General features: G+C 41.8%; 1 protein-coding gene and 1 non-coding gene across 3 annotated transcripts in view; one reads left to right on the top strand and one right to left on the bottom strand.

Annotated features, from left to right (window-relative positions):
- Nucleotides 1–449: 449 nt before the first annotated feature.
- TRNAG-CCC (transfer RNA glycine (anticodon CCC)) lies at nucleotides 450–522 on the bottom strand. The gene has a single exon. It is a non-coding gene; the product is annotated as a tRNA-Gly (tRNA).
- A 1695-nt stretch (nucleotides 523–2217) lies between these two features.
- Nucleotides 2218–11865, top strand: part of NUP85 (nucleoporin 85) — a 28686-nt gene continuing 19038 nt past the window's right edge. For both annotated transcript variants that reach the window (XM_061175136.1, XM_061175137.1), the window contains exons 1-5: nucleotides 2218–2332; nucleotides 4744–4837; nucleotides 6739–6901; nucleotides 11036–11106; nucleotides 11643–11686. In XM_061175136.1, coding sequence (XP_061031119.1) covers nucleotides 2300–2332; nucleotides 4744–4837; nucleotides 6739–6901; nucleotides 11036–11106; nucleotides 11643–11686 — 405 coding nt within the window. In that variant the 5' untranslated portion in view covers nucleotides 2218–2299. The remainder of the gene's footprint in view (nucleotides 2333–4743; nucleotides 4838–6738; nucleotides 6902–11035; nucleotides 11107–11642; nucleotides 11687–11865) is intronic.

The following is an 11865-nucleotide window of genomic DNA, read 5'->3' as shown; positions in this document are numbered from 1 at the left end:
TCATTGATAATATATTTACTTGGTTGTTCCTCTCTTCCTCTGTGGTTGAATATCTATGCCAGTAGCTCTTAAAAGAGGTGATTTTGTCCCCTAGGGGACACTGGGAATATCTTGAGACATTTTTTTTTCTTCCAGTTTTACTGAGATATAATTGACACAACACCACTACATAAATTTAAAGTATACAGAATGATGATTTGACTTACCTACCTCATGAAATAACGGCCACAGTAGGTTTACGGAACATCCGTCATCTTTTTTTTTAAATTTATTTACCTAATTAATTTTAATCTAGTCTTTTAAAAAATATTTATTTATTTGGCTGCGCTGGTTCTTCGTCGAGGCACATGGAATCTTCGTTGCTGCGTGCGGGATCCTTTTTTTAGTTGCAGCATGCAGAATCTTTAGTTGTGGCATGTGAACTGTCAGTTGCAGCATGTGGGTTCTAGTTCCCTGACCAGGGATCGAACCTGGGCCCCCTGCATTGGGAGTGCAGAGTCTTAGCCACTGGACCACCAGGGAAGTCCCCAAACTGGAAATTTGTATCTTTTGACTGCCTTCATCCAATCCTCACAACCCCACCTTCTAGAGACTTTTTTGGCTGTCACAACTGTTGAGGGGTATATTATTGGCATCTACTGGATAGAGGCCACGGGGCATGTTCTGCTCTACACCCTGCAGTGAACAGGAGAGCTCTCTTTTGCAGTTAAATTTATTTATTTTTCTCAGGTTTTCTTTTGAGAAAAATGGTTTTCCTTGCTGGTCTTTCATCCTGTTCCCCAGAATAATTTTTTCTGAAGGAAATTAGGCATGATTTCTATCAATGTCTTACTAAGTTTGGCTTTAACTTCTGCTGCTTGAAGAAGTTTGAATAGTCAGAGCAGATACAATAACCAGTTTTTAAAAACTGATTTATCTGCTACTGAATGTTTATTTTACATTCTGAAAAACATTAGGACTCTTTTTACCCACTAGAAAATGGACACGAATGCATAATTTCTCGTAGCCACACCACTGGTATCAGAAACACTCAGATCAGTAAAACTCTGTGAAACATTTGGAAAATGCAGCCAGACACAGATGGTTGAACAGTGTGGAATTTTGCGCAAAACTACATTAAATTTTATCCTATAGATGGCTGTCTTCAGAGGAATTTGGATGAAATTGTGATAGCCACAGGATTTTTCTTCCTTTACTAAACAGTGTGTAACTCAAAAGAACAAACTATTGGGGTGATAGGATTTTCCTAACCACTCCAACTCATCTTATTTTCACCATTCAAATAGGTCGTTCAGAATCATCTCAGGGAAAGAAGGCTTCCCCAAGAAAATTACTGAAATTTTGTCTTGTTTTCAGATCAAATTTCTTTCCTAAATAATAAAAGCTGCTACATTTTCAGGCACTGTTTCCTAAGGTTTATTTTAAGATTTCGAATTACCTTCCGTTCGTTAAAAAAGAAGAAAAAAACTCGCTTATCTGGGAATTTAGAACCAGTACTATTCTATTCCTTATACGTGCATGTATTTGTAAATATGGCATTTGCAAAATAAATAACTCCTTTAGGTTATTGGAGCACTTCTGTTGAGGTTTTCCATAATAAGACCTGGGATTCCCTAATTTGAGTGTCTTTTCCTGCGTTTCTTTTGTGAGATAACAACCGGTATTTGTGTTCAATTGAACCCAGTGGTCTCAATTTCACAGCTGTTTCAGTTGCATCAATTTTGTCCCCATGACTTTTGAAGCCTTTTGGGGTGGGAGTGGCGGCGAATACCTTCGTACACAAGCCCGAAGAACCGACAGGGCTCTCTTGCCACGGACACTGCTCAGAGAAGCAGCGGCGACGACGCTAACCTGCAGACCAAGAAGCTGAGTGGAAAGCCAGGCTCGGGACAGGTCGTGCGCTCACTCACACCTCGGCCGAGCCCAGCGCTCGCCCCGCCCCGCGCACGCGCAGCCGCATCACCGCCGCTCCCGCCGTCTCCGGGACCTTCTCCCTGCCGGGCTCGGGGTTGTCCGTGGCGGCGCCGGATCTGGCGAGAGCGGTACTGTGTGGATAGGCTGCCGCTGGCGCTGTTTTCCCTGTCGTATTGTCGAGGCCAGGAAGGAGGGACACGTGTGGAGTGCCGCAGAGGGGTGGTCGTGGCCAAGAGGAGAGACCCCTGTGGCGTTGGAGGTTTGGACCTGCAGGCAGTTCAGGAGGTGCTCGGACGGGGTCCTCTCTCGCAGCCGGCTCTGAGAGGGAGGCCCGAGCTGGGAGCGTTGGCTGCCCCACGAGTTCCGGGCGGTGAGGTGCTGCGCTATGGAGGAGCTAGATAGCGAGCCGACAGTCACTGTAAGGGTGCCCCGAACAGTATTGTTTGCCTTCTAGGTCCGAGGATTGGGTCCACTTCGTCCCTGCAGGCTTGTCTATCTCTCTGCCGCCTGCGAGGTGCTCGTCCCCTTCCCTCAGTACAATTGCCATCGTCCAGAAGTCACGTTAACTAGGTGCCCGTGTTTGGGTCGCAGTGGTCGCTGGGTTTCTGCCCCTTTGTATACTTAGAATACCTGGTCCTGGAGGCCCCATTCCATCCCTTTCCGTCCCTTGTCTTCCCGACCTTCCTACTTCTCTGGCTTTTCCTGTTGGGCTAATGCTTTAATGAGCGGGCTTGAACCAAGCACAGGAATTGGGGCTTTTTTCTCCCAGCCGAGCTAAGCTTCACATCGCAACTCCGTGAGCTTGGCTTTGCTTGAGCTGGCCCAAGGTTTACTAAATATAATTATTATTTCGGGCGACTATTCTTGCTTTTATTGCTCTGTTTCCTTTCAGTTGTATTTGAACTCTCAAGAGAGTATGTCAGGTGTGGATGATCTACGATGCTTATAAAGAGATTCAGGGTTGTTAGATAAGAGACACCTACCGTTCCCCCTGCCTGGGATCTCTTCTCTCTTAGGTTTATATCCTGCTCATTTTTTACATACAAGCTCCAGCAGCCTCTTTGTCAGGAAAGCCTTTCCTGACTAGGTCAAATATTTCTGTCCGTTTAGGCTTGTTCTTCATCTCTTAGCTCTTGGTAACCTATAAGCCCCACTAAACTGCAAGTTGCCTGACCTTGTATTTTTGCTTTTTAGAAGGTTAAGATGCCTTCAGTTTTCAGCTAAAGCCATCAGATTGCAAAGCAGTATCTGACAGAACCAAAAACTGAAAATAGAAGTCATTTCAAAGCTAACTGGACAAAAAGAGACATGAGATCTCAAATAGCAGTTAACGTGGGTTGTTACTCTCTATAAAGCTTACTCCTATATGCTATAGATTGTTAACTTTTAATGCATATATAAAGTATGTTAAATATTAAATGTCTATCAAGGACCATGTCAGTGTTTCCAGGGTGAAAAATTAGGCTATCGGAATCACTGGAACTTTTACAGACGACGTGTTACCTTGCTTTTCCCTCCTTCACTTATGTCTGAATCTTTGGATGGGGAAACCTTCCCAGTACCCTGTGCAGCCCAGGAGAGCCACTTTGTTATTGAACCATGACAATGAGTCATGCATTTACAAATGGAATGAAAATGATCTGAGCTTAATTTTGCCCCCAGTAGTGATGGTTGACCTGTGATAACCCAGCTTTACATTGGTGTTGGGGAGACCAGGTAGGAAACTGGTTGGCCTTGTGGACACAGCCTCTCAGGGGGGCATGATCTTGGCAGAACTGCATAGTCTAGAATCTGAACCTCAACTCTGCAAGTTCGAACTCAGTCACGTGGGTATTTGAGAGTTAGTCTGCTCTTTGGGCTTACGCTGAACGCACCCTCAAGAGGCTGATGAATAACCCTGAAAACCATTGTCACCCTGTGTAGCAGTTGTTGTGCCTGCTCTTCATGCAGCTGCTTCCTCTTATCGAGGCACATGAAGGCCAGTTAGTAATTAGCAGATTCAGGCATGTTTAAGTGTAGATTCAGAGAGAGAATAATCTTGAGCAGTTGTTCTAGACCAGTGGTCTTTTTAGGTCAAGGGCTCTTAAGAAATATAAGTTACAGTTCTTGTCTTTCTTTGGTTGTTTCTTTCCAGATAAATACCTAGAAATGGAATTGCTGGGGTATAGGACAGATGCATATTTAGCTAAAATAAACTCAGTGGGTGATGAGGGAAAGCGGGGGATTACAAGGATTGTTCCTAACAGTTGGGAAAGGCTTGGTCCCACTGGGGGAGTGGAATGAGGTTCGGGAATGAGCATCAAGTGTTCCTTTTTTGGTTCTTGACGTTATGGATATAGCTCTAGAGGTTAGATAACTCATAAAGGTGTGGATTAGGCAGTTGGATTTATGAAGCTGAGACTTAGAGGGATTGGTCTGAGTTGGAGTAAAAAAATCAAGTCATAAAAGATGTGACACAGAAGCCATGGGATTGGAGGTCTCTGTCTTTTTAGTGACTAACAAACAGTTCAATTCCTTTTTAATTTTTTTAACTTCCCTTTTTCTGAACTACAGATCACTGAATTACCATACAGTAATTGATTGGGGTGTAGCTTTCCTTTTTATCAACACTTCAGAAGTGACAGGCTGGGTTGAGGTGCCTAGCAAAACTCACTTGTTCATTTAGGGTCTAACAGACAGGGCTGATCTCAGTCACACTCAGCTGTGTTCATAGATTAGCACTTAATAACCTTCACGACCACTGGCTTCTAGGATTATACCTGCAAGTCATTTGAAAGCAAAGCCTTTAGGAAGAATAACAATTTCTGTGCCTTATTTTTTTTTTACTAGTTGATTCCGGGAGTGAATTCCCAGGAGAAGCAAATGTGTTTTGACTGGGGTCCAGGGGAGATGCTGGTGTGTGAAACCTCTTTCAACAAAAAAGGTAGTTTTTTTTTTTTTTTTTCTTTTAGATTATCTATCTTGGCACTTTTTTTGTTTTTCTTTATGCTCTCAGATTTGACTAGCTGAAATATGAAACAGTTTAACTTATTTTGTACCATGTTCATTTTTGGAACTATTTAGCTATTTAAGATTTTCATTGATTTATGAGATCTGGCAGATGTTGAGTCCAGGAAAAAAAGTTAACAATGGTCTTCCAGTGTTAAAGAAAGGTTTTCTTTATATTTAAAAATGTGAAGCTCTTTTTCCTTTTTGTCCAGAGTAACTAATTCTCTTTGTAGTAGTCCCCTCATTGTGAATTTTTGCAAATGTCATAGCCCTTACCTTTATGTTATCATTGTGAACTTGATTGAATTTCGTAGGCTATTAATACATAGCACAAATAAGCTGGAGAGCAAAATGATTTGTCCTTGGCTTTGTTCTCTAAGCTCCATTAGGTATCGGACATGGATCTTACCTTTCCAATACAGATTTCTTCTAGTAGCAAGGTAAAACTGAAATCTTGATATTTGATTTTCCTTTCTCCTTTTCAAGAGAGAAATCTCGGAAAATGCTGAAGGGATTTTCTTGCAATATTTGCAACATTCTTTATACAAATGTGGAGGTTTTCCTCTTACAAGGAGCATTTTGAGCTAATGAAGTTCATATAATTTTGGCAAATTACATGGTATGAAATTCATGTAATTTTTAAGCAATGTAGTTTTTCTTGATTTTATAGTTAAAAATTATCCCTAACGTGGACTTCCCTGGTGGTCCAGTGGTTAAGAATCCTCCTTCCAATGCAGGGGACACGGGTCCAATCCCTGGTCAGGGGACTAAGATCCCACATGCTGCGGGGCAACTAAGCCTTTGCGCTCTAGAGCCTGCGCACCGCAACTAGAGAGCCCGCACACTGCAACTACTGAGCCCGCGCTCTAGAGCCCGTGCCGCAACTAAGCTGCAACTAAGACCCGACACAGCCAAATAAGTAAATAAATAAATAAAAAATTATCCCTAATGTTGTTAAATATTTATGGGATATGTTGGTATTGAAGATCTCAAGTTTGGCAGAGCTGTAGAAGTTGCTCAGAAGAGAAACTTCTGTGACTAGGTCTGGATGGCCTCTTTTCCTACTTAATAGGAAAGCTTATCAACATTTCTGGCTTGTCCTCGATTGTTGGAAACTCAAGGTTTTCTTTCTTTTTTTGTTTATATCTATTGAAATCACTTTCAAGACAAGCCATTGAACATTATCACAACTTATTTGAGAAGCTGTTATATAAGAAATTTCCACAAGTTGGTGGTTAATAATTTATCATTATAGAGCCTTTTCATCACTGTTGCAAAATAGTTTAGTCAGTTCTTGATTCTTTGTTTTAGGAGTAGTGGCAGTAAAAAAGTAATGTAAAAATAATATTTACTTTGATGTTATATAAAACTTCAGCTGTAGGTTTATCTTATTTACTGAATTTTACATAGGCTAATATTAAGTGAGTTTACTTTTTTTTTCTAGTATATTCCAGTTGGTGGAGGTGAAAGGTCATTACAAAATATGCTAGTGAATTGAGGAGTAAAGTCTGAGAGTAAACCTTTGTGTTTAAAAATTCATGTGTGGGGACTTCCCTGGCGGTCCAGTGGTTAGGACTCCATGCTCCCACTGCAGGGGGTACAGGTTCGAGCCCTGGTCGGGGAACTAAGACCCCATATGCCGCGTGGCACGGCCAAAAAAAAAAAAAAAGTAAAAATTCACGTGTGGATAAATGATAATTCATATCATTTTTAATAAATGAAATCAGTAGCAAAGAAGCTGAAGCTTTTGTAATTAGATACTCAAAGTTTTTAGAGTGGGTTCTTTTATGAGGATGATGGTGATAGGTGTTAAATTTTTCTTCTGTTTTGTTTCAGAAAAATCAGACATGGTGCCAGGTTGCCCCTTTATCCATATAATCCGAAAGAATGAAGATGTTTACTCTCAAATCCTGAGAAAACTCTTCAATGAATCCCATGGGATCTTTGTGGGCCTCCAGAGAATTGAAGAAGAGTTGACTGGAAAATCCAGAAAAACTCAGTAAGTAGGCTGCTGATAGGTGCTGCAGCCCACAGCTGAATTGTGGGAAACCGAATGAAATGCATCCTTATCCTTTTGCGTGACGGATGGCTCTCCTGGGGAAATAAGGGACCCCTGGTTCTAGTTTGTGTTCTCTTTACTGGACAGTGTAAGTGGTCATGGATGGAAATGTCTTACAGAGAATGTGCAAATGGCTGCTGATTGACTTACTGGCTGCTTCTTTGTTTCTATTCCTACTTCACTTACCCTCCAAAGAATAAAATTTAAGCCAAATAAGCACCTGAGAGTCATTGAATGAGGCTCCGCTCTTGGGAGTTTTGTTTTGTCTTTGAAGAATTATTTTTAAAGCATTTTTTTTGTGAAGAGACCAGAAAACTTGTATTATTTATAGACTAGAATTGTTTGGAGTGTGGTTCATGAGTTAACTGCATCAGTGTCAGGTACTTGTTCAGGCCTCACCTCATATCACCAAAATTTCTAGGGGTGTATCCTAAAATCTCTAGGTGAGTCTTAAGTACAGTGGATTTTGAGAACCCCTGTGTTAGGTTTTTCTTAGAGTCCATTCATACGGTTAGGGAATGGACAATGTTGGTATCTGTATTGAAAAAACAAAACAAAACAAAACAAAAACAGTTTTTTCCCTCCTGTATTTTACTCACAACACTTCTGACACCAGATGTCTGGGAGTTTTCCCCCACTAAGCAATTCTCTGAAACAAGCTGGGTATCCTACAATTCAACTCAATTCTAACACTGTCTACTTGGAGATAACATCAGATCCCATAAATTAAGGGCTCAGTCCCACAAAACTGTCCCCCATTCAGATGCCAATCACAAATAGTGGGTCCCCAGGTTACCCACAGCTTCTCTCCAACTTGGCTATAAATCAGAGGTTCCCATGACCACCTCAGGTTTGATTAATTTGCTAGAGCAGCTCACAGAACTCAAGGAAACACATTTACCAGTTCGTTAAAGGATATGAGAAAGGACACAGAAAAACAGCCAGATGATGTACGTGGGGCATGGTCTGGAAGGGTCCCAAGTGCAGGAACCTCTGTCTCTCTGGAGCTGGGTTGTGTCACCATCCTGGTACATGGATGTGTTAACCTACCTGGAAGCTCTCCAAACCCCACGCTATTGAGATTTTATGGAATCTTCCTCATGTAGGCGTGATCAATTATTATCTCCATTTCCAGCCCTCTTCCCTCTCTAGAGAAGTCAGGGACAGGGCTGAAAATTTCAAGTTTCTAATTATGACTTGGTCTTTCTTGTGACCAGCCCTCATCCAGGAGCCACCCAGAGTTGGAACAAAAGATGCTTCTAGCACTCTTATCACTTAGGAATTTTCAAAGATTTTAGGAGCTGTGGGTCAGGGACTGGGGATGAAGACCAGTTTTAATTTTTTTTTTTTTTTTTTTTTTTTTTACTTTTTGGCTGCACTGCGCAGCATGGGGGATCTTAGTTCCCCGACCAGGGATCGAACCCTCACCCCCTGCAGGAAGTCCCGAAGACCAGTTTTATATATGTCTTATTATTAACCACAGTGTCACAGTATTTTACTTCCTTGATAAGCATTTTACAAATGAATCACCCTGGAGGATACCCTGGTCAGCGTGTGTGTGTGTGTGTGTGTGTGTGTGTGTGTGTGTGTGTGTGTGTGTCTATGTGTCTATGTATGTGTCTGTGTATGAGAGATCACTGGTGACAAGAGGCTCTGGTACAGAATATTGATAACTCAGAAAAATCTATTATGACTCCAAGGAAAAAACATGTCAAAAGTCCTGTAATTCCTGGAAGGCAGGGACCCCGTCTTATTTATGTGGGCCCTCTGTTCCCAGATCTCCTCGTGCATCTATACAGTAGGTGCTCTAAAATGTTTGCTGAATTAATAAATTAGTTAATATCCTACTAATGGTGGGATGGTAGCTCCTGTTTTGTGCATGGGAGTCAGCATATTACCTTGGTTTTTGGCTGGGTGAGTTATTTATTTGGGCCTGAATCTTGACTGTGAAAGGGGGTAAGGAGTAGCGAGGATTAGGTGAGACAGTGTGTGCAAGTTGCTTCACCTCCTGCTGGCCCCATTGTAGCTTCTGTTCATCTTTAAATGGAGCCAGAAAAAAAATAAATAAGAATGAAAATAAATGGAGCCAGTAGGTGGCCTTTAGGTCTCTTCATTTAGAACTAATGTTTCTTGCTAAGGATCTGCATATTGGTAACTAATAGCCAATTGCTTTCTGTTTGTTTTGTTCTGCTATTTTCTTTGTGTGTGCGTGTGTGTTTAGAGCATGATTTAGGCTTCTTTTTTTAAAAATTTTATTTATTTATTTATTTATTCTTTATTTTTGGCTGCCTTGGGTCTTTGTTGCTGCGCGTGGGCTTTCTCTAGTTGCGGTGAGCGGGGGCTACTCTTCGTTGTGTTGCGAGGGCTTCTCATTGTGGTGGCTTCTCTTGTTGCGGAGCACGGGCTCTAGGTGCGCGGGCTTCAGTAGTTGTGGCGTGTGGGCTCAGTAGTTGTGGCTCGCGGGCTCCAGAGTGCAGGCTCAGTAGTTGTGGCACACAGGCTTAGGAGCTCCGCGGCATGTGGGATCTTCCTGGACCAGGGCTCGAACCCGTGTCCCCTGCATTGGCAGGCAGATTCTTGACCACTGTGCCACCAGGGAAGCCCCATGATTTAGGCTTCTGTTGCATCATTTCCAGAACAAAGACCCAGACTGATAGACCTGTGAGGTCTCTCCTATCTCAAACAGCCTATGGTGATGACGGAGAGATGACCTTGTTGCCACCTGCTTGTTTGTAGAACCCGTCTACCAAATTTTTTTTAAATTAATTTTTATTGGAGTATAGTTGCTTTACAATCTACTATTTCCTTTTCGAAGAACTCTATTTTGAACTAATTTTAAACTTACAGAAAAGGTACAAAAATAATAGATTTCTGTACATCTCTTACCAAGCTTCTCTAATGTTAATATTTTACATAACCACATTACTGGTATTTAAACCAGGAAACTTAAACATTGATGCAGTATGGGGCTTCCCTGGTGGCGCAGTGGTTAAGAATGTGCCTGCCAGTGCAAGGGACACGGGTTCAAGCCCTGGCGCTGGAGGATCCCACATGCCATGGAGCAACTAGGCCCGTAAGCCACAGCTACTGAGCCTGAGCTCTAGAACCCACAGGCCACAACTACTGAGCCCATGTGCCACAACTACTGAAGCCCACGCGCCTAGAGCCTGTGCTCTGCAAAAAGAGAAGCCCCGACAATGAGACGCCCCCGCACCACAACAAAGAGTAGCTAGCCCCTGCTCGCCACAACTAGAGAAAGCCCGCGCACAGCAATTAAGACCCAACACAGCCAAAAATAAAATTAATTAATTAATTAATTTAAAAAAAAATTGATGCAGTATGATTAACTGAAGACCTTATTTGAATTTCACTAATTTTTCCACTAATGTCCTTTTTTCTCTTCTGCAGCCAAATGAGATTGCATTTAGTTTTTTTCTCCCTCATCTCCTTCATGACCTTGACACTTTTGAAAAATATTGACCAATTGTCTTAGAGACCGTCCCTCAAAACTGTCCTGGGTTTGTCTGGTGTTTTCTCATGATTGGACAGAGGTTATGCATTTTTAGCAAGAATACCACAGAAATGGTGTGATATGTCCTTCTCAGTACATCATATCATGAGGTTCATGATGCTGATGTCTTCTTATGTTATTGTTGACCTTGATTGCTTGGTTAATGTGGTTTCTGCTGGGTTTCTGTGCTGTAAAGTTACCATCTTTCCCTGTGTGACGAATAAGTATTTGGGGGAGAAACCTTGAGACTATGCAAATCCCATTTCTCCTCAAATTTCAGCCACTAATTTTAGGGTCCATCAGTGGGTCTCATTTGCAACACTTAATATCAGTGTGGACTCAAGGATATTTATTTTAGTCAGTGGGTTATGTGGTGTTTTACTTATTTTGTCGCTCAAGTTGTTTCAGCTGTGGTCATTAGGAGCTCCTTCAAGTTGGCTCCTGTCTTTCAGCAACTTCTTATCTTTTTTTTTTTATACTTTCTATCTTCACAAGATGTTCCTTACTTTCTATCACCACAAACTGTTCCAGGTTCGTCTTGTATGTCATTTCATTGTTTGTAGGTTGGTTCGAGTGAGTAAAAACTACCGATCAGTCATAAGAGCATGCCTGGAGGAAATGCACCAGCTTGCAAGTAAGGACTTTGTCTGTTTGTATGTGATAATAGTTGAAGGATTTATCTGGCTATAAATACAAGTTAAAATCTGATTGACATTCCAGTTCAAAACTCTTACTTTCCCGTCTTAAATAATCCTTAATTTTTTGGCAATTGTCTTGAGTACATTTTTCAAATTAGAATATATTATATTGACAGATATGAGGCTGAAGGGCCAAATTAAAGATCTTCGATAATCACATTCCCAGTTCTTTGACCTTGGTGATTTAAAGTCATCATAACCGCGAGAGCCATGTGACTCCTAGATGCTGGGTAGAGTCTTGTATAACATGGTGGTCTCTACATTTGCTGTATTGTAGTTGAAAGAGCCACTTGTAATTTGAAGGCCTTGGTTTGAGATCATTCATCTACAACAGAGCTATGAAGCATTTTTTAAAAAATCTATAGTGAAAATGGATGGTCTTAGAAGGCACAAGCCACAGCACTTACATGTGAAGCTATAACAGTAAGACTAAAGTTTCATTGCTCACTTAAAATGTCTTGTGTTTTGTTAGTTGCTGGTAAAGATCCAGCCAGTGGCCGCCAGTTTAGCATCCAGGTAAGGGAGTTTTGTTGTACTGGTACCTCCTTTATGTCCAGCTGCATCCTCAGCACCCACCTGCAGTGGCATTGCAATCACTGGTTTTGCAGAAGTCTCTCTTTCCAGGTAGATAGGCAACTCCTTGGGGTGGTAAGAATCATCTTGAACTTCCCGGTGCCCCCTTCAAGGCCTCACAC

Source organism: Eubalaena glacialis, chromosome 19 (genome assembly GCF_028564815.1).
Source record: "Eubalaena glacialis isolate mEubGla1 chromosome 19, mEubGla1.1.hap2.+ XY, whole genome shotgun sequence".
NCBI classification, from domain to species: domain Eukaryota; kingdom Metazoa; phylum Chordata; class Mammalia; order Artiodactyla; family Balaenidae; genus Eubalaena; species Eubalaena glacialis.
The sequence above is the reverse complement of the archived record's forward strand: the minus strand, read 5'-3'. Positions and strand labels throughout refer to the sequence as shown.